Raw genomic sequence first — 22,906 nt, forward strand, 5'->3', positions numbered from 1 at the left:
AGGAGTTGGAGGTTGCTGTGAGCTAGGCTGATGCCACAGCACTCTAATCTGGGCCACAGAGCAAGACTCTATCTAAAAAAAATTACCTTTTGCCACATCAAATAAATGCTTTCTTTCAAGTTCTTCCTTACTTGAACGAAATGAGACATTTTCACTTTTGTCAGTCTGCTCCCAAGACTGTTCTTTTTTTGACACTATACTCTCCAGGCTCTCCTTTGTCTCTTGTTTTTTCTAGCCTCTTTCCTGGCTTTTTTTCCCCATTCTGATATGCTTGCCTCTTTTTCTTTATATGGTCTGTCAGCAACTTTATATATTCCCACAGAGTATATTCCTTCTTCATTCATGTACTTATCAAATGATTGCCTATTTGTGTCAGACATTGTACTGTCATTGCTGAGGAGACAGTGTGAATGAAACTTACACAGCCACTACCCTCATGATGTGTAAGAGGAAATAGTGTAAAGTAAACTAGGAATTGTCAAACAATGTGTGGTAAGTATTCTGGTAGGGAAATACATAGAAGAGATAGCTAACTAAGATTGGAATGGACTGGACTGGGTGGCTCATGCATGTAATCCCAGCACTTTGGGAGGCCCAGGTGGAATCTTGCTTGAGGCCTGGAGTTTGAGACCAGCCTGGCTACATAATGAGAACCTGTCTCTACCAAAAAAAAAAAAAATTACTGGCCAGGTGTAGTCACTCATACCTGTAGTACTAGTACTTGGGAAGCTGAGGCAGGAGGATAGCTTGAGCCCAGGAGTTCAAGGTGACCGTGAGCTTTGATTACACCACTGCATTCCAGCCTGAGTAACAGAGTGAGACTCCATCTCTAAGAAAACAAACAAAAAATTTGGAGTGGTCAGGAAAAGCTTATGGGAAGAATTAACAGTTGATAGAGGTTGTGAGAAAGTCACAGGCAGAGGTTTCAGGCAGAAACAATGGCATTTGCAAAGAAATAAAGGTAAGGTAGTAATGGCTGAAGATTTGAAAAATCATTGTATCTTGATGAAAATGTGTAAGGAAAGAGGAGAATGGAGAGAGAGAAAGCTGCAGGATCATAAAGTAGGCACTCATAAATTGTCATTCAACAAATATTTAATTAGCTCTGTTATTTTATAGCTGTACTGCCACATAATCATACATTTTAATAGCCTAGTTTTCATTACTGCTGCAATGAACAGTCAAAACTAGGTTTTAGAAGGTATCTGAGTCTATATTTGCTTATTGCCATTGACCAGTGTGTGATAGGTTTGTGCTGGCTATATTACTAAGTCTGATTCAGATGGCACCTTTTCAAAGAGTCTTATTGATTACTCAAAACCCTGGCTTCCTGTCTCTGGTCTTTAATTATAATCATTGTCAATATTGTACAGCCTATTTTTATTCTTTAAATGTTTCATATACGTTTATGTGTACATATGTATGTATATATATATACATGTGTATATATAAACAATATAATATAGGATATATTATATTAATATAATATATAATAAGATTATATATATATACACATACACTTATATATCTTTACTCCAGCTAGATTTTCAGTTCTTTGAGGGCAGGAACTACTGTATCTTTAAATTCCTTTTTAAATTCTCCTTTGTGCCTAGAGTATAAAGAATACAGTTGTGTATGTATGGAGTATTTTTGTACTTGTACAAGATTAAGACTCATTTTTGTAAGCTTCAAAGGGCTTAACCCAATGTTTTTTTGTTTTGTTTTTTGGTGGTTGTTTTTTTTTGTTTGTTTTTGTTTTTTTGCTGAATCCTAACCACTAGACCACCAGGGATCAATGTTTGTTACATGGGGCACATACAATATTTATCGAATATTAAATTAAGTAATCTGAAAATTCTTCAAATCTATTAGAAGTTTTCAAGTAGAACATAGTAATATTAATTCTTCATCCTTTCTGAGCAAAGAACATATTGATAGGGGTTAAAATTACAATAGAGTAACTTCTCCTTTCAGCCAAGGTATATTCACAGAGAGACTAGATTTACACTCTTGCCTGAAACAACTAAAAAGCCAGATAAAATGTATGAAACAATTGTTCTCTTTGCATTTAACATCAGGCAATGAAGAAAAATGATCCATGAGAGAGAAAACAAATGAGATGAGCCCTACATGTGCCCTGGCTGGTGGAGAAAGTTCCCAGGTTATGGTGCAGAAAGGGAGAACCCATGCAGAGCCCAGCAGTCTCCTTAAGTTGAGGTGGTAGAGCTAGAAGTCTCCGGGCACAGTACTAGAATACCAAGATGGCTAGAGTTCTCAGGGCAGAGTACTGGAGAGAAGGAAGATCTGTAGAGGATCTCCTTCGAGTGTTTAGTTGAGTAGTGATCATTGGGTGCATATGGGGAATAAAGGCTGGGGAATAAACTGCTGAGAGGATTAGAGGGAACAATGCCCAGAGCTCACAAAGGGCTGGGTTATGAGGCTTCTTTGCGCCAGCCAGAGTAGAAAACCTCTTATTTCATTCTATAGCAAGTACAATGTTGCATCTTCACTGCTGATATATTTATTTATTACCTCTTTTGTTTATTAGCAGTGTCTCTGAAATAATAGGAATATTAGAAATTTTCCTGAAGCTTATTTTATAACTTAGAATTATTGGCCAGTAGCTTTCCTTAATATTTTGGTAACTTCATCAACAAACATTGTCTATTCAAAGAAGACATGACATAGTTTCTGCCCATGAAGGATTTTCAACTCAATTGGAGAAATAGGAAATAGACATAAAGATTATGTGTAACAATCTGAGGGGTGTCAAAGAAATGGTACATATGGGAAATTAATATGTTATATTCAATGAAATGTTTGATATTAAGTTTATGTACATTATTCAACTTTTTAAAAATTTACATAGAAAAATATGGAAAGGAGGCGTAAATATATTAGTGTTTTTATTGTTTAGTGGTGAGATTGTGAGCAAGCTTAATTTTTATTTCTTACATGTCTGTATTTTTAAAAGCAAGGAATAACTCTAAATAAATTAATCTAGTTCTAGGACAGATTTGGTATTAAAAAAAGTAAAGGAGGAAATGTGCCCAGCAGCGTGAATTGCTAGACCTCTCTCCTGTTGATGTATTCATTTGGATGTCCCATCAGCACCTCAAATTTATCATTTAAAACTGAATTCTCAAGGCCAGGTTTGGTAGATCATGCCTATGATCCCAGAACTTTGGGAGGCCAAGGCAGGAGGATTGCTTGAGCCCAGGAGTTGGAGACCAGTCTGGGCAGCATAGTGAGATCCTGTCTCTAAAAAACAATAATAAAAAAAACCCCTGAATTCTCATGTTTCCAGATTTACTTCTAACTCCCATATTCTGTATCATGGGAAGTGGTACCACCTTCCATCAATATTCCCAAGCCAGAATTCCTATGAACTACTTGGAACTCTTTTTTATTTCTTTTCTCTCCCTGTCCCTCTGCAGCCATTCATCCAATTCAAATTATCTGTTTCCTAAACATCTTTAAATTCATATCCTATTCACCATACTCACTGGTACTTCCTTGGTTCAGGACTTCAGTATTTCTTGCTTAAACTATTATTGCAAAAACCTTCTTATTTATCTCCACCTCTAGGACCTAATATATTCTACATGTACCCGGTAGGATGATCTTCCTCAAATATAAGTCTGAGCTTATCATTTCTTTGCATGAAACTTTCAAAGGCTCCCTATGTGCTGAGGGATAAAATCCTTACTGCTTAGCATGATATTACAAGGACTTTCATAATCTGGCCTCTCCCTCCCTTTAATAGCTTCATCTTGAGTTATTCCTTGGAACTCCCATGTTCTAATTTAATTACTTGAAAAACTGAAATAAAATAACTCTTTTTGTTCAGGCTTGCTTTTATAGTTTCTCCTCCCTTTTTCCAAATCTGTTTGCTAAATACTTATTCCAGTATTCAAGATTGACTTTAGGTATCAAATCCTCTGTGAAGCCCTCTCTGATCCTCCACAGATAACGTTAAGGGTTCCTTCTTCTCCAGTTGCATAACATTCCATACTTTTACTAAAACACATGCCACATTACTTTAAACTTGACTCATTTTATTTTCTCTGGACTGTGATCTTAAAAGTAATTTTCTTTTTTTTTTTTTTTTTTTTTTTTTTGAGACAGAGTCTCACTCTGTTGCCCGGGCTAGAGTGAGTGCCGTGGCGTCAGCCTAGCTCACAGCAACCTCAAACTCCTGGGCTTAAGCGATCCTCCTGCCTCAGCCTCCCGAGTGGCTGGGACTACAGACATGCACCACCATGCCCGGCTAATTTTTTCCTCTATATATTTTTAGTTGGCCATATAATTTCTTTCTATTTTTAGTAGAGACGGGGTCTCGCTCTTGCTCAGGCTGGTCTCGAACTCCTGACCTCGAGCAATCCACCCGCCTCGGCCTCCCAGAGTGCTAGGATTACAGACGTGAGCCACCGCGCCCGGCCAGTAATTTTCTTTTATATTTGTGTCCCCAGTTCAGTAAAGGAGCTAAATAAATGTTGAGTGAATGTTTAATTACCGTTCTATCAAGTTGAAGGTGATAGTGAAGATGAGATGGCATAGCCAAAAATACTGAGTCTGTGAGTGTGACAAATAAGATGTCAAACAAGTAAATATGATCAAGAGTTAACTCATCATGTATTTTTTTAACCAAGACTCTGCTGCCTTTCTCTACCAAAGTATTTGGTTTTGTTTGTTTGATTGATTTTAAGAGGAAACTATGGCAAAAATGGGAAGGAGAACAATGTAGATTGTTTTTTGATGGCCAGATAATCAAACATGAAGGCATGAAATAAGTTTGTTTCCTTTGATATATTAATTTCTTTGCAAATTGAAATTTTAACAAGGAAAACTATTTAATACCAGTAGCAGGTGAATTTTTGGAATCCTTAGTAATTAACTATTAAATTTTTAATGAAACATGTACCTTTGTGTACTTTTTGGAATGAGCTTGAACTTATAAAAGAATTGTGAGTATAGTGGAAAGTACTTTTTTCTTTTTCTTTTTTTCTGAATCATTTAAGAGTTAGTTGCTGACATGATGCCCTGTCACCTCTGAATACTGTAATATTTCCAACAAATAAGGATATTATCTTACATGAATCACAGTATAGCTACCAAAATAAAAACAATTAACATCAGTACATTTTTTCCATTTCATCATCCTTAGATCCCATTCAGGTTTTGCAAATTGTCCCAGTAACGTCCTTTATAGCAAAAGGATCCAGTTTAGAATTATATGTCCATTTAGTTGTCGTGTCTCTTTAGTTTCCTTCAATCTGAAATAGTTCCTTGGGCTTTCCTGGATTGTCATGGTTTTCATACTGTGATTATAAACCAGTTGTTTTGTAGAATGTCACTATTTTTGGGTTTGTATACTTCCTCATAATTACATTCAAATTACGCATCTTTTGCAGGAAAGTCATAGAAATGATGTCGTGTCCTTTTGTCCTATCAGGTAGCTTACAATTTTGATTTGTGTCATTACTGCTGATACTCACTTTGATCATTTGATTTAGGTGGTGTCTGTCAGACTTCTTCACTTTAAAATTACCCCTTTTCTCCTTTTGTAATTAATAAGTGTTTTGTGGCATTGTACTTTAAAACTATATATTAATAAATATCTCATTTCTCATTAAACTTTCAATTTATTCATTACTGTTTTATATCAGTGTGGGTTTCTATATTTTCAGTAGATTATAATCTGTTACTATTATTCTTTATTTATATGTCCGTAGTGTCTTATATTTGTCCAATGGAAGCCCCTTCAAGCTGGCTTCTCTTTCCTTTTGATATGTCCCCATAATTCATTGAATACTTCCCTACCTTTAGCAAAACAATACATTCCAGGTTCATCTTGTACTTTTCCTGTCCCAGCCCTGATACTACCTGTTTCTCCAAGAAACTCTGATTACTTTTGGTGGAGAATAGTATTTAGAAACCAAAATATGGCTACTTGTTGTGTTCATTTTTCACGAGCCTGCTTTTTTTTTTTTTTTTTTTTTTTGTTGAGACAGAGTCTCACTTTGTTGCCCAGGCTAGAGTGAGTGCCGTGGCGTCAGCTTAGCTCACAGCAACCTCAAACTCCTGGGCTTAAGCGATCCTACTGCCTCAGCCTCCCGAGTAGCTGGGACTACAGGCATGCGCCACTATGCCCGGCTAATTTTTTCTATATAGATTTTTAGGTGTCCATATAATGTCTTTCTATTTTTAGTAGAGACGGGGTCTCGCTCAGGCTGGTCTCGAACTCCTGACCTTGAGCAATCCACCCGCCTCGGCCTCCCAGAGTGCTAGGATTACAGGCGTGAGCCACCGCGCCCGGCCACGAGCCTGCTTTTGAGGTGTTGCTGCTCCTAGGACCTTTCAGAGGACAGAGTTAGGGAATATATTTATATTTGTATACACGGACACATACATTATACATTTATGTCTAAATTTTTCTATTTATACATACTGACTTTTAGGAGTTCACACCGCTATCTCCAATTGCAATGCAATACCATAGGGTTTCTTCTCCTTTTATCTCTTTCTATGTTTGTAATGCCCTTGTTTGACAGTAAGAAACTTGACTTCCTTTAATCTTACTATATTTCCTTATTTGATCAATCTCCCTTTGTATAACCAATTTTCCATTGCCACCACTTCCCTCTTTCTGACACATTAATACCCTAATTACCCAACTGGAACTCCCACATCTTGCCACCTACGTGGATGCTCTAGACACCCAGAGTTGTCCTCCTTCTCACTTGTGGACACCCTCCTCACTCTGCTTGGGTTCTTACTTCCCACATTGGACACCCCTGCTAGGCAGATAGACTGCTGTCTTCCTCTCCTGCTAGGATTTTGATACCCTGCCTAAAGCTGCGCTTTGCTCCTGCTCCCCTGACCCCTGTGGATGTCTTCCTTACCCCATATGAACTCCAACACACCATGGTGGGCTGCCCATCCGTGGAAATGTCCTCTTCTCCCTGGTTAGTCTCTGACTTTCCCACACTAAGCAGCCCTTGTACATAGATGCCCTCCTTTTCCTGTTCAGGCTCCATGGTCTCACATGAATGCCCTCCTGGACCTTCTTGGATTAGAACTCCCTGTGCTGGGCTCCCCCACTCCTCCCAAGTGGGCACATTCTTCATACCTGCAGGGTAACCTTTGATACCCAGCCTTCGACAGTCCTTCCATGTGGATATCCTCCTTACTACTTAGGTCCTGATACCCTCTGTTGGATGCCTCCTGTATAGACACCCTCCTTACCCTGCTCGGGCTCTGACATCCTATCCTGGACTATCCCTGCTTCATCCTGCACATACCCTCCTCATTCTGCTCAGGCTTTTACTCCCTGGGCTGGACAATCCACCCATATGCAGATTCTCACTCTGCTTGGGTTCCAACCTCCTGCACTGGACTCTCCCCCTATATATCAGTCTTCCTTCTTTTGTGTATGCTCTCCTCATCCCACTTCCTTGGGCTCCAACATCCCAAGCTGAGTCATTCCTCCTGCACAGACATATTCTTTACCCTATAGGAGCTCTGACACACTGGGCTGTCCTACACAGACACTTTCGTCATGTTGCTTGGATTCTGCACCTGGAATATCTCTTCTGCCTGCCACCTGCTCCTCCTTTATGCCTTCCTCGTTCTGCTTAAGCTCTGAAACCCCTTACCAGGCCTCCTCCAATTCTGCATAGATACCTTCCTCATCTCCCTAGACTTCTGAACACCCTGCGCTGAGCCCTCCTCACCATTCTTCGACTCTGTCCTGACTCCATAGTTCATAAAGCTCTATTTAAGAAGTACTCTTGTAAGATCTCTGAAAATTATAAATAAGGTCATAAATGTTTCACTCAATGGTACGTGGATCCCCTATGACTGGAGAATTTTGTTCCTTCTAAGGCAAACATAAGTAATTTCTTCAGAAAATAACATAAAGAAATTAAAAAGTAGATAATGACAATAAGATGACTAGTATATATATTCCATTCTGTCTTTGTAAGAAGTTATTTAGAAAATAACTAAGCTAAGAAGTTATTAAGAAAATAATTATGAAGTGTTTAAGTGAAAAGTAATACCTAGTGGAAAAGTATATGGAGAGAGGTGTGTGTGTGTGTGTGTATGTGTATATGTGTGTATATATTTTTCTTTTTGAGTCAGGGTCTCACTCTGTCACCTAGTCTGGAGTGCAGTGGTGTAATCATAGCTCACTACAACCCCAAACTCTTGGGCTCAAGCGATCCTCCTGCCTCAACCTCCTGAGTAGCTGGAACTACAGGTGCATACCACCATGCCTGGCTAATTTTTTCACATTTTGTAGAGATGAGGTCTCACTAAGTTGCCCAGGATGGTCTCGGACTTCCAAACTGCTAGGATTACAGGCGTGAGCCACTGTGCCCAGCCTATGGTATGGTATATTAAAATGTCTGTGGAAGTTAAGTTAGTTTTCTTATTCCCTAAACTGTTTATTACTTAAAATTACCTTGGAACACTAGATTATTTTAGGAAAACAATAATAGAATACAATCTGGAGGAAGCAATATGAATATAAGTAAATATGTGACAGCAGACTAGTAAATTGGCTTAAACTTAGAAATTGAGAAAAAAAATTTAAAACAGAGCATCACCTACCAGTTATTCTTGGACTCCATAATCTTGTAGAAACCAAATATCCAGTGGACCTGCAGCCAGTACATTTTTCCAGTGGAGATGCCAAGTATGATGACTGTCAAGCCTAAAGTGTTTTTACCAAAATGAATGCTGTCTCTCTTTAATGCAGAACTATGTTGGCACGCTGGATATGCCAGGCACTTTGTTTTAGAGTGTCTGACTTAAAACCATACCTTTGGGATTTACCAGCTTATTGAAATAGTGGAGAGATGCAAGAGTAAGGCAATTAGTTCCCAATTTTTGGAAAGTTTTTTTTTTTTTTTAAACTCTTTCAGAAGCCTAGAGTAGCTTCACATTTAGAGTTTTTTAACAAAAGGTAAAATCTAATATTTAAAGCAAGATAAAAATGTTTACAAATGGATTTTTCAGCATTATAGTGTTTGCATCTGATTATTAGGAACCATTCATTATTTGAGTAACTAATATCTGTTCTGAGCATTAGTTTATTTTTTGTTACATTTTTAAAGCATTCCCAACACAAAGTAACATTGTTATTACCACAAATATTTCCATTTAACTGCTTGCTTGAACAGAAACATCTTATTTAACATCTTTCCCCCGCTTTTTATTATTCATCTCTGCATAGATGTAAGTCAGTAGTATTAGCTGTATACAACTTTATTACCTATTAATAAAAGTAAATAAGATCATCTTGAGAAAAGTCATGAAGTAGATAGGCTCTGTAACAATTTTGGTCTTTACTGTCTGACCTCAAAGCAATTGAGTACCAAATGCCAGCTCTCAGGTTAACAAGGGTGAAGTGGGGATGAAAATTACAAAAAGGAATAATAGCTTACAGAGTCCTTTTTAACAGAACATCTTATTTAAGCCTTATAGCAACTCTGTAAGGCTGTACACTATCCATATATAGCCCTAATTTTATTGTATTCATTTATTTCATTTGATTATATATTTTAGTATTAATAAAAAGAATACCCACGAACCCACTGTACAGCTCAACTTTTTTTTTTTGCCCTCTGTTGCCCTGGCTAGAGTGCCTAGCTTGCAGCAACCTCAAAACTCTTGAGCTCAAGGGATCCTTCTGCCTCAGCCTCCCAAGTAGCTGGGACTACTGGTGCGCCCCACCATGCCCAGCTAATTTCTTTTATTTTTAGTAGAGATGGGTTCTCACTCTTGTTCAGGCTGGTCTTGAACTCCTGACGGCAAGTGATCCTCCCGCCTCAGCCTCCCAGAGTGCTGGGATTACAAGCATGAGCCACCACGCCCAGCATAGCCCAACTTACTTCTGTTCCTCCTTTGTCCTATCTCCTCATCTCCCATCAAAGGAAATCACTGTCTTAAACTTTCTCATTTTCTTTTGTTTTATCACACATTTTTATTTTTTCTTTTTATTATAATACCAGTCTTGCATTGTTTATTGGTGAAACCTACCTCATAGGATTGTTTTGAAATTAAATGAGAAAAAAATATGTAAGAAGTTTTGCACAGTACCTGGCTCCCCAGAATGCTCAACGAATGTTAGCTGTAATTGTGCTATTAATGTTGTTATTTTGCTGAGAGAGAGCAAGAAAAACATGTCTTTTCTCAGCTGTTTTCTCCCTGCTCTCTTCTGGGGGAAAGTGAGGAAGTATGGGATTTGAGATCTTTTCATCTCTTCCTGGAACGAGCAATAACAGAATGAAGGAGAAGAAGACTGGGATTTGGGAGATCAGTAGTTGGGGCACTACTGAGTGCCCAACTGAGAAGAATAAAAAATAAGTTGCACTATTAAGTTACCGATTTTTCTCTTCTCTCTCACTGTCCTTCATCGCAGGATAGGATTTCTGTCTACTCTGAGCTTGATGCACTATAGTGAAATTCTTCCACCTCCTTATAGACAGTGTTGAAGAATAAAGGGTTGAATTAACCCAGAAATAATCAATGACATAAATGGATCAATCAGAGTTTCCAGAATGACCAAGCAAACAAACCAGCCAGTCAGCCCATTTTTACGTTGTTTGCCTTTCCACCCTACTTTGGGAAGCATTAGTTTCTTTTCAATTTGAAAATCATGGTTTCATTCCATCATTTCCTCCTTCCAGTTGCCCTAGGTTCTGAGCTATTGTACCAACATAAGACTAATTCTTGATTTTCTGAGCCTGCTTCCCTTTTTGCCTAACTTCTTTTCTCACATATTCATATTAATAACTTGCATTAATAGCGTTATTATAACACACACTTACCCTAGTTCTACTACATGGGTACTTAAGCAGTATGCTTATATTGGGACTTCGATCAACTAAAATTCATAATGAAGCATTATGTGAATTGATTACACATATTACACAAATTATTAGCATTAATAGAAAAAATATATGAGAAACAATCACCCTCATCTTGGTACACTGAGGAAAGAATTCTTCAGAAAACAAAAGTAAAATCACTTCTATATTAAATTAAAAAAAAAAAAAGGGAGAGTGAGCACATGTAAGTGCATTACATAAAAGCAGTTTTTACCAGCTGTTACATTAATATGTATTAAATTCCTCCTTATTCTTTTGGGTAGATATTCCAGTCTTTCGTGATTTGTGATGCATTATGACACAGTATACACCTCTTAAGCCCATCATTTGCAAATTCAATATCTTTGTTCAAGTAATTGGTATAATAACCATCTCCCTCCCGGTTGAACCTATACATTTGTGGGTGCTGTTGCTTAAAAATCATCTGTTTTATAAAGTTACGTTTCCTCATCTTGGTCACAAGAACTTTTAAAGATTTTTACCACATATTTTATTGAATTTAGGGTAATTATGCCTGCAGCATTTTCCTGATCCTCCAGTACAAGAGCCTTAGCAAATTAGTTTGCAGCTTGGCCCTCTTCATAATTTTGCTTTTCATACAGAAGCTATTTGAAGAGATATTTTTGTCCTTGTAGTTTATCAGGAATATTGTTAGATAACCCTGCTTGCTCTTTTGTAAATCTTACTCATGTTTGTTCTATTTCTCTTCTCTCTCCCTTTTCTAAAAAACACTTTTGTTGACATATAATTTACATACCATAAAGTGCACCCATTTTAAATGATACAATTCAGTGGTTGTTAGTATATATACAGAGTTGTGTAATCATGACTGTTAACTAATTTCAGAACATTTTTACCACCCCCAAAAGAAATCTTACACCCATTCTCTCCTCCCCCTCTTAATCTAAAAGTAATTTTTCTTTTGTTTTTAAGGAAGTCTTTCCTCAGAAGCAGCCTTTCCATTGTGGATTTCCCATTCTCTTTTTTCATATTCTGTGTGTGTAAACCTAGAGTTTCATTCCTCCCTTATCTATCTGAACTGATTCAAAAGACAGCAAAAGAAAGATAGATATTGTGGCATAACATGAAATATCTGGCACTTATTTAGGACTGTCTGTCATTTTCATATATTTAAGGTACCTGTGCTCTTGTTCAGGAGCTCCTTCATTGGCTAATGGAGACTGTAAAAGCATTTAATTTAGATTGAATTTAGGACTGAATAACAATAGCATTAATAGCATAATTTATATTCCTTTAATCTTTAGGTATCTGATGGGAAGCAGATTTAAGAGAAAGGCCAGTGTATGTGGTCAGGTTGTACAGTTACAGCTTGGAGGGAGTATCTTTAAACTATCAGGGTAAAAGAAGAGTTTAAATGAAGATTTAAGTCTTAGAGAGGTTATTTAAAATTGCAAAACCAACCCAGTTCTGTCTGAAATAAAAGCCTGTGCTGGTATCGACTGTATGAACTGCTGCTTCCTTGGATAGATAAGATAAAACTTCTGGCAGGACTTTTTAAGTTTCCTGACACTTGAGTCATTTAATCAGAATACACCTTTGATGAGGAAATCCATGCTCCCTACACCCTCCACTTGACCTGGCATTTTACTTGTGTTTTAGGGGGCAGAATTTGGAGAGGGCTAGAATGTAACACGTTCTGTTTTTAGTTACTTTCCAATGTACTGTTGTGTAATAGTGCTTTTATACCTCTTAACAGAGACTCAGCTTTTACCCTTCTTTGGGAAAGGTGGAGTGTTTCATTCTACAAGATTTTGTTTTGATTTGATTAATTTATTTTAAAAATTGGAGAAATGGAGAAACAGTCCTAACTGGTGAAGTGCTTTTTAGTGACTGGTTTATTACTGGCAAAAAGTTTTTATTCCGTGACATAAATCATAAATGTATTTTGGTAGATCCCCTTATCTTAGCTGTGTTTTTTTTTTTTTTTTTTTTTTTTTTTTGTTGAGACAGAGTCTCACTTTGTTGCCCAGGCTAGAGTGAGTGCCGTGGCGTCAGCTTAGCTCACAGCAACCTCAGACTCCTCGGCTTAAGCGATCCTACTGCCTCAGCCTCCCGAGTAGCTGGGACTACAGGCATGCGCCACCATGCCCGGCTAATTTTTTCTATATAGATTTTTAGTTGTCCATATAATGTCTTTCTATTTTTAGTAGAGACGGGGTCTCACTCAGGCTGGTCTCGAACTCCTGACCTTGAGCGATCCACCCGCCTGGGCCTCCCAGAGTGCTAGGATTACAGGCGTGAGCCACCGCGCCCGGCCTTAGCTGTGTTTTATTTTCAAATTTCCTTTTTGTTTGGACAGAAATCTTTTATATCTAAGGAACTCTTGTTTTCAACATGGATTGAGAAAGATAACTGTATTAAAATGAATATTTGGTGATAATGGCATTTCTGTTTTAGTTAGATTCTCCCTATCTCCATTCCCCCATATTGTTCAGAAGATGGAAGCAATTTTCTTAAGACTTTTAGCAACATTTTAACAAGCTGAAAATTTTCAGTCAGGGTATATCATATTCAGACAGATGCCAAATTTGCCAAATGCTTTGAGGATGAACATTTCAAATGTTAGGTAATAGAGTTTTTCAAAAGAAACTTTTAAGTTTATTATTTACTGTGAATGAAGATCATTTAAGAGTACAACTTCTAATTTTAGCTTTCTTTCATGACCTTCCTTAGCCCTATCCACATCAAAGTTAGGATACATACTTTAGTGATTAACTAGGAGGATCAAAGTATTTATGAATTCAGTAAGCAGTTAACTAAAAGTATTGTCTGTTACCAAGGATAAAATGTCTTATAGTGCTACCTTTGTTTTTTAAATCACTCATGCAGATAATTAATAATCTTCTTTAATTGTTGGAATATTAGATTTTTTTGAATACTAGGCAAGTCCCTTATACTTTGTGCCTCAAGTCTTTTGAAAATAGACATATGCTTTTAATTGGTCCTTTGAAATTCCTTCCAACATTGGTTCTACTACCTTTAGAGGATATTTTGAGAATTACTTCTGTTCAAAAACCATATAATTTATTAACTACAAATGATTTTTTAAGTAGTACATATAAGTCTAATTTTATGGACAATTAAAATATTATAAAATACTTTTAAAAGATATGGGATTCTTTAATCTGGCATCCAGAAGTAATGATAACCTAATAGAGGCATTTATCCTTTCTCATTTAAGAGTATCCTATACTTGTGCCTTTTCACGGTTAGAGATGCCTCAGAGAGTATTTCCTTGGGCCATGACATTCCTTTTTTAGTTTCTTTAGAAGGGAAAAATGAATTATCATAGTATTGAATTAAAATATTTGCTAAAGGGTGTTGGGTAAAAGAGCAGGACTAGACTAATGGACTAATTGGAGAAGGCAATTTAAAGCCGATATACACTAGCATATTGCTGTCTGATATATAAAAGATGGTAAGTTATGCTTGTACTGTTGCAAAGGAAGATATTGGACCATCTTATGTTATTTGACATTTCTTCTATTTTATCTAGTTTTATCCAGTTTGAAATTTTAATGACTTCTTCTAGAGACGATCTTGAAGATAAGGAATAAAGCCAAGAAGAAAACAGGGAGCAAAACTAATGGAAAATTCATTCTTCAGTTCAATAAAATTATATAATAAAAGAAAAAATATTTGCTAATACCTCTTTACAACATTAATTATATAGGACTAATTTTTGTGAATATTATAGTTTTTCTCATAAGAAGACATACTAATTTTGTGCACATATAATTAGGTTGTTGACTATTTTCTTTTAAAATTTTTTTCTCCTCTCCTTCCCCCCCACAGAATCTGTCTATGATCTTCTCCCAAAGGAGTTACAGTTACCTCCATCTAGAGAAACATCTGTAGCATCAATGAGTCAGACAAGTGGTGGTGAGGCAGGCTCGCCTCCTCCAGCTGTAGTTGCTGCTGGTATGCATTTCATTTTACTTTTATTAAAGAAAACTAAGGGCCAACTTGAAATCTGGCCAACATGAACAGTGCTGGCAACATTCATACTAAAAAGAGTGTGATTTGAGGGTTTTTAAAAGAGGTTTTCAACTATATACTTTTAGCCTCAAATTTTTTCAATATAATTTTCTTGATGCTATTTCTTAAAATTTCACATTGGCACATCTATAAATGGCATCTCCTAAAATGGACCTTCTTTTTAAATATGGGAATCAGTTTTAAGTTTTTTGTTGACTGCACATAAAAAAGTTAAAGAGAAAGCTGTGGATAGAAAGTTATATTTGAGTTTCTATTTGACAATTATTTTTACAGATTTGTTCAAAGGAAAAAGTATTTTATATGATCTGAAAAAGGACTAAAGCACTCAAGTTTCTTTTACATTTGTAGCATGTTACTGTCAACTTTTTCTTACATTTAAAAATATATGTGACTTTTCATACTTATCTTAAATTCATTGAAAGTAATGGATGATTTGAATATAATATTTATATAAAGATATTTTATTATATCAATGAAAAAGTACAAACAGTAATGTTTGAAATTTATCAAATTTATTTTTACTGAGCTCTCAAATCATACACTTTATTGGTTAAAATTTTTATTTTGAATTAGAATAAAAGATGGACAGAAAAGCTAGTAGAAAAAAAGTCTTGATTGGTGATAAATTAGTATGAATGCTTTCTGTAATATTTATTTGCCCAACTGTAATTCTTTTTTTAGTTGGGTTTATTGACTGCTAAGTGTGTTTGCACTTATTTTTTTTCCTGAAGTTTATCTAATTAAAGGTTTCTTGCCCAATACAATACCTCTCGTCTTTTAAAATGGAATTTAAAGTTCATCAGACCGTTGTTTTAGGGGAATTTTTTTAGTTTCAAAAAGACAACGGTGAAGTGGAAGATTATGATTTAAATGAGAATATTGGTACTATAATATAACTTCAGATATTTTTCTCATATGCATTAACTTATGTACCATTAGCCTTGTATACCAATCTTTCCTGAGCCATATAGTGCATTATGAAGCGTTCCTGGTTGAAGGCAGGAAAACTTCAAATATGGCAAAGAAACTTACCAGCTGTGCTCACTGTTCATGTGTTGCCAGGTATTTTCTAACAGTTTCTGTGGATTTAATTGTGAATTAGTGAATTTTTAATAATCAAATTGATAGGGTGACCTGGTTCACTGTATATCCATCCACTGGGGTTCTGAAATGGCTCTAATTATTTTTTTGGAATTTTAAGTTTTAAATCTAGTTTAAAAATTGTATCAGATAATAAAATATGAGAAAGATAAAATAATTTTATGAAATATTTCACTTTAAATCCACAGGTAAACATTGACTAACTGATTTCTTTTGTATCTTTTGAGATTGTTTTTTAAAGACAAGTTGAATCTGTATAGAACTAAAAGTCTGTTTCTTCTGTGCTTTTTAACATCTGTTGACAGTAAATCCAGTTCCTTTTTAAAAGCTGAAAAAATGTTAGCTAGGTTTAGCAAAAGAATAAGTCTTCTTCTTAAGCAATATCAAACTCAATTTCAGAAAATTTTTCTTTTTTCTTTTTCTTTTTTTCACCTTTTAGTCCAACTTAAGCCTTGTAAGAAAATCTTATATATAAATATTAAAAGTTCTTAAATTTGGGTCACTGCATCTCCCCACCCCCACCATATATATGATAAAATCCTCTCCAGTTACATTAGATTGAAAACTATGAGTTAAAAAATGATGAAAATAAGAGATTTAATCAAAGGAATTATTCTGAAGTAATACATTCTTACTGTCTTGAAATAAATGACATTGTAAAGATGGTGAAGAGAATAAGGAGATAATTGCGATAGTTTTCTTACAGTCACACAGAAAGTTTCTATGATCTAAAACCAAGTCATTTGTAATTTTTTTTACATCAGTTTACTTTTGGTAAGCAACATAATTTATTCTAGGATTCTAATGTCTTACTAGAAGAAAGAATCCTTTATACTTTATACCTTACTTACCATTCTAGATAAGAGTTCAAATTACATAATTATTGTAGGGAAATCAGTTAGTATATATTATTAGAGTAACATTTCGTAACATTTTTATTTGACATATCAATATCTTTGGCAATATAATTGTCAAAGAGAGAGATTTGAAGTATTACCAAGTTACTCAATGTTTTTCTAGCCAAAAGACTAGATGTCTAGGGAAAGGCACGTTAATTTAGACTTGTATGAGTTTTTAAAAAATCTATAGCATTTAAAAAATAAATGAAATGTATAAAAATGATGACTCTTGATGTAGTTAATTCTTCAGAGTATTGAAGGAGCTGGATTGGCTGCTATGAGGTATGAGGGCCTGGTGGAAACAGACTTCTAGTTCTGCCATAAAGGTTTGTGTTTCATGAATTTTAAATCAATTTTAATTTTAAAATTTAGAGGCTGGGCATATGGGTATTCACAGACATTCTTTGTTATTTAAATATTTAAAATGTGTTTCTCAGATTCACCAATCTAGATTTTTGTTTTCTCCTCACATATTACTGAAAGAATAAGTTGATATGGTGCTGCTAATCCACAATCCAGAATGTTGGGTAAAAGAGTCTCTCTCAACCATTTTTCTGCTTGTACGCTATTCACATTTTTGTGCACTCCATCAAATAACATCCCTTTATCCTGTGACTCCTAGGGTGGGGTCAAGGAAGAGGAGCTTCCTTGCAATTCCACTCCCCTTCATGGGGCCATGTGTCAGAATCTGGGAGGTGAAGTTAAGAGTCACCAACTATTTGTTCTCCCCATTTTTTAGAATTTTGTTTTTTTAACTTTTCAATTTTTTAGTTGTTTTTATTTTTTGGAGGCAGACCCTCACTCTGTCACCCAGGCTGGAGTGTAGTGGTGTGATCATTCCTCAAACTCCTGGGCTCAAGCAGTCCTCCTGCCTCAGCCTCTGAATAGCTGGGACTGCATACAATGCACCATCACACTCAGCTAAGTTTTTTATTTTTTGTAGAGATGAGGTCTTGCTATGTTGCCAGGCTGGTCTTGAACTTCTGGCCTCAAGTAATCCTCCTACCTTAGCCTCCAAAAGTGCTGGGGTTACAGGGGTGAGCCATCGCACCTGGCCAAGAATTCTGTTTTTGTCCCAGTGGAAAGATAGTTAAGAGTTTGAAGTTCAATATAAACTTTCTGAACAGTATTTTAGGTTCTCAGTAGTTAAGACAGAGGCCACGTTCCTAAAACAAAAAGGTTATCCAAATGAACTAATGGTATATTTTGGCAAAATAAGGTGTTGATCAAGAATAAAAGTGCATCGTGAAAGGATTCTTTTGTTTTTGTTTTTTTTGTAGAATCCTATAGGTTATAGGTTATAAAGAACTAAAATGTAGATATTATTTAGAAGAATGAAATAAAACAAACAGTTATACCAGAATTTGGGGCCTTTGAAAAGAGATACAAGGCCAGGTGCAGTGGCTCACACCTGTAATCCTAGCACTCTGGGAGGCTGAGGCAGGGGGATCACTTGAGCCCAGGAGTTTGAGGTTGCTGTGAACTAGGCTGATGCACCCTAGCCCGGGCAACAGAGCAAGAGTCTGTCTCAAGAATAAATAAAAAATTAAAACATAAAAAGATATGGAAAGTTTCTTATTTTTTTAATAACAACTTTATTGAGACATAATTCACATGCTGTTCAGTCAAGTACTATTTTTAATCTACTTATATGTATGGTTTTTATCCTTAGATTCCTTAATTTATTTAAAATGGGAAGTCTTTCATGGAAGTAAACAATAAACTTTAGACTTTAAGAAATCAGATTATTTTCTTGTTCTATCCTCTGCTTGTCTTCATCTGGGGATATCATATGTTTATTAGTTTATATCAAAATGTGATATTTTGCTAAGGGGACTATTTCAAGTTTCTTTGAAAGTTTTTGTTCTAATTCTGAACTAAACATTAAATTAATCAAACTTAAGGTTTTATAGTCAGCCAGAGAATCCTAATAACTGGTTAATAATTGTTTTTTGTTCTCACAAAATTGATTTTTTACTTTCAATAATTATATATTAATATTCCTTTCAGAAGTAACATAGTCTCAGTAACACTAACACCTTTTAGCAGTTTTAACATGTATAGATAATATATGGTCATAAAGCATGCACGATAGAAATTTCTGTTGGATATCTCCACTTACTGGATCACTGTAGGTTTTTAGGGCCATAATTTAAGTTCATAAATTTACGTTAAGTGATCCATGCAATAAACTTTTTTTTTGGAAGGGCATTACTGAAAGTGCTTTGAATTCTATGCCATGGCACTTAATAAATCTCAAGTGTGTAACAGGTATTTTCTACCCAGTTGAAAGAACTTAATTGAGTGCTATTTACACTGTAGCAGAGGACACTAGAGAACTAAGTTAATGACCTATAATCAAAGAACTGCTATATTTTAATTCATTCTAGATCTCTTAATTACCTAAATTAAAATCATAGGAGGCCAGATGTGGTAGCTCAGGCCTGTGATCCCAGCACTTTGGGAGGCTGAGGCAGGAGGATTGCTTGAGGCCAGGAGTTCAAGACCAGCCTGGGCAACACAGCAAGACCCCATCTCTACAAAAATTTTTAAAAATATTATGTGGGTGTGGTGGCCTGTGCCTGTATTCCCAGCTACTCGAGAGGCTGAAGTGGATCACTTCAGCCCAGGAATTTGAGGTTATAGTGAGCTATGATTACTCTATTGCACTCCAGCCTGGGCTACAGAGCAAGACCCTGTCTCAAAAAAAAAAAAAAAAAAAAACAACAACAAAAATAGGAATTTCTATACCATCTATAACAACAGAGCTATACAAAAAAATGAGGTAAAGAAAACATGTTATCATTTTTGGGTTCCCACTATGTGATAGGAATTCTGTTAGACAATTTGCATACCATCATATCTCAATCATGCTAGCCACAAAGTTGCCTTTCTTCTTTCCTACAGGAGTCTTAGTTGTCTTAGTTCTTTACTTCTTGCCGTTGTACTTTAGAGAATTTGGCATTGTGTGCTTTCACTTCAATTAGGGAAACACAAGATCCTGGACTAGGCAGTGTATAAGCTATTGAGCTGAAAAAGCCATACCTCTTCTGTGTAAGTGTAGGATTTGCAAAATGGGAATATGACTTCTAGAAGCATATTAATTCTGAATAAAAGTGATTCACAGCAACAGAATTTTATATCCCATTGAATTTATTATAATTTATTGACTTGCATTAGAAAGTATTTACAGTTATGTAATTTGGATTTTCTTGAGTTAACTAAATTTGAGGACCAAATTTGCCTTTGCTCTCCTGGATTAATGGGATTAACATATTGCAGAATTTTTGCTACTTAATGTAGTATACCATTTATGAAATTGAACCTGAAGCCTATTAACAGGAAAGGTAACTCACCTATATATTGTTGTGAGCTAAAATGTTGTGAATTGATCTTGGCTATTCCATATGGTCACTCTTACTTTTCCTAGAAAACTGGAACCACTTCCAGAAGGAAGTCAGATCCTAGTTATAAACATGTTGCAAGTAGGTTTAAAAAATCCCTGCTCCTCCTTCTATTTTATTATACTGAAATTAAATCCAAATACATAAACTTATACAGATAGTATATATGTATAGATAGACTTATTCTAAATTTTGCATTATTAGAATGAAAAGTATAAGCAAATTTGCTATAATCATTAATTCAGAAACAACTGCTAATTCAAGAAACTATCCACATTATAAATTGTCATTGACAAAAAGTTAACTTGGTCTTTTATTGTTTTATTCCTTAAATATTTCCCTTTTATCATCCTCTTAATTTTTAGCAATAACTTTTGTAAACTAGTATGATTTAGTAAGTTTCTGGTGAATAAGTACATTTTTATATTACCTGTCTATAGAACAGCGTTTTAAAACTGTTGACAGATTCCCAATCATTCATAGGCTAAATACTTACATAAGATAGATACAATTTCTATTTTTATGTGTTTTATACAATTTTACCTAAGAAATTAATGCACAGATGTGTATATAGTTTTATTTGTTTCTACTAATTTTTCTCACATATGAGATTAATGTGGATTTGGGGATCATAAAGACCTAATTTGAATCTGATTGCTGTCATATCATTTCTATCATATAGATAGACTCTTGGGAAAGTGAAACAAATGTCCAATAATAGGCTGGGCGCGGTGGCTCACGCCTGTAATCCTAGCAGTCTGGGAGGCCGAGGCAGGTGGATCGTTTGAGCTCAGGAGTTCGACACCAGCCTGAGCAAGAGTGAGACCTCCGTCTCCACTAAAAAAAGAAAGAAATTAGCTGGACAACTAAAAATATATAGAAAAAATTGGCCAGGCATGGTGGTGCATGCCTGTAGTCCCAGCTACTCGGGAGACTGAGGCAGTAGGATCGCTTGAGCCCAGAAGTTTGAGGTTGCTGTGAGCTACGCTGACGCCACGGCACTCTAGCCTGGCCAACAGAGTGAGACTCTGTCTTAAAAAAAAAAAAAAAAAAAAAAAAATTCTAATAATATTACCCCTGAATTAGACAATACTACCAGCTTCTTCTTAAGGTTCTTATGAAGATTAATATGTAAAATACCTAATAAACCTGACAATTAATGATTATTTAGTAACCATTGACCTCCCTCCCACATGAGTTTCTAACTGCATTTATTAGTAAGGTTTAAAAAGAAGTCTTTTCTTTATAACAATCAGTTTTTGAACTTTATTTTCATTTTTTTCTTTCTGTTCTCTTCCAACCAGGATCAGATGTTTTTTACACAGTAGCATACCTAATTCAAAAGTAGAAACTGGTATTTTTTTAAGGGGAGGATAAGGCAGTATGTGGGAGTCAGTATGTCCTGAAAAATGAAAAGATTCTTTTGTTGCTGAAATACAGGTATTTCTTACAGCCTGAGTGTATCCATTCAAAACATATCTTCTTCTACTCTTTAAGAGAGTTTGGGTAAGGGAACAGCCTAAAAAACACCTGAAAGAGACCATTCTGACTTGTGGATTAGATTGCATTTGTAAACAGGAGAACAAATTCGTGAATATGAGTTAAAATCTTTGGATCAGAAATTTCCCCACCCGCATTTATTTGGATGCTAACAATTTAATTTTTAAAGTTTATTTAAAACATTGCTTATTTTAGCATGTAAACTTACGTTGGGAGGGAAAAGTACAAATGGGAAATTGAAACTGTTTTAAATATGTAAATTAAATGATCAACCCTACAATTTTTGTTTTTTGGGTTTTTTGTAAGTAATCTGGATTGCTTATTTTATATGCTGGGATGCTAGTTGTTTTTTCTATTAATACACTTAACTTGCATTCTAGCTTCGCCATTCAGAGACAGGCATCGTGTGGTGGGTTGTGTGACAGTGTCTGTCAATAGTGAAGACAAATAGTGCCAGAGACACTTAACCCATCCAATCTCACCCAGGGTATAGGTCGGTCTCGTTTTCAGACTTCTTCATAAGTCTTTCTTTCTTTCTTTCTTTCCTTCCTCCTTCCTTCCTTCCTTCCTTTCTTTTCTTTGTTTCTAAATAGTGGATTGATACTGATTGAAACTAAACCTTTTTGTAAAGTTTTAAACTTTACATTAATATTATAAGAAGAAGAAGAAGAAAAGTAGAAAATGAAGGTTGGCATGTAAGGTGTTGACAAAGCAGGTTTGCAGCCACTTTGTGTGTTCTAGATATTTCAGTCTCTTGGTGACATGAATGTTGGCCTTACAATTTTTTCTCTCAATATCTTTCTTCTTTGATTTGAAAATGGGTCCTTGTATCTGATGACTTTTATCATACAAGATGTTTAGAGTTGAAGTCATTGTTACACTGAGAAAAATATAATACTTAAAAATAGGGCCGGACGTGGTGGCTCACGCCTGTAATCCTAGCACTCTGGGAGGCTGAGGCAAGTGGATTGTTTGAGCTCAGGAATTCGAGACCAGCCTGAGCAAGAGCGAGACCCCGTCTCTACTAAAAAAAAAAAAAAATAGAAAAAAATTAGCTGGACAACTAAAAATATATATATATATA

General features: G+C 35.6%; 1 protein-coding gene across 1 annotated transcript in view; it reads left to right on the forward strand.

Moving 5' to 3' along the window:
- NFAT5 (nuclear factor of activated T cells 5) overlaps window positions 1–22,906 on the forward strand; it is a 113,757-nt gene that overhangs the window by 40,598 nt on the left and 50,253 nt on the right. The window contains exon 3 of the mRNA XM_069497840.1: window positions 14,715–14,840. Coding sequence (XP_069353941.1) covers window positions 14,715–14,840 — 126 coding nt within the window. The remainder of the gene's footprint in view (window positions 1–14,714; window positions 14,841–22,906) is intronic.

The sequence above is a fragment of the Eulemur rufifrons genome, chromosome 23 (genome assembly GCF_041146395.1).
Source record: "Eulemur rufifrons isolate Redbay chromosome 23, OSU_ERuf_1, whole genome shotgun sequence".
Lineage (NCBI taxonomy): Eukaryota > Metazoa > Chordata > Mammalia > Primates > Lemuridae > Eulemur > Eulemur rufifrons.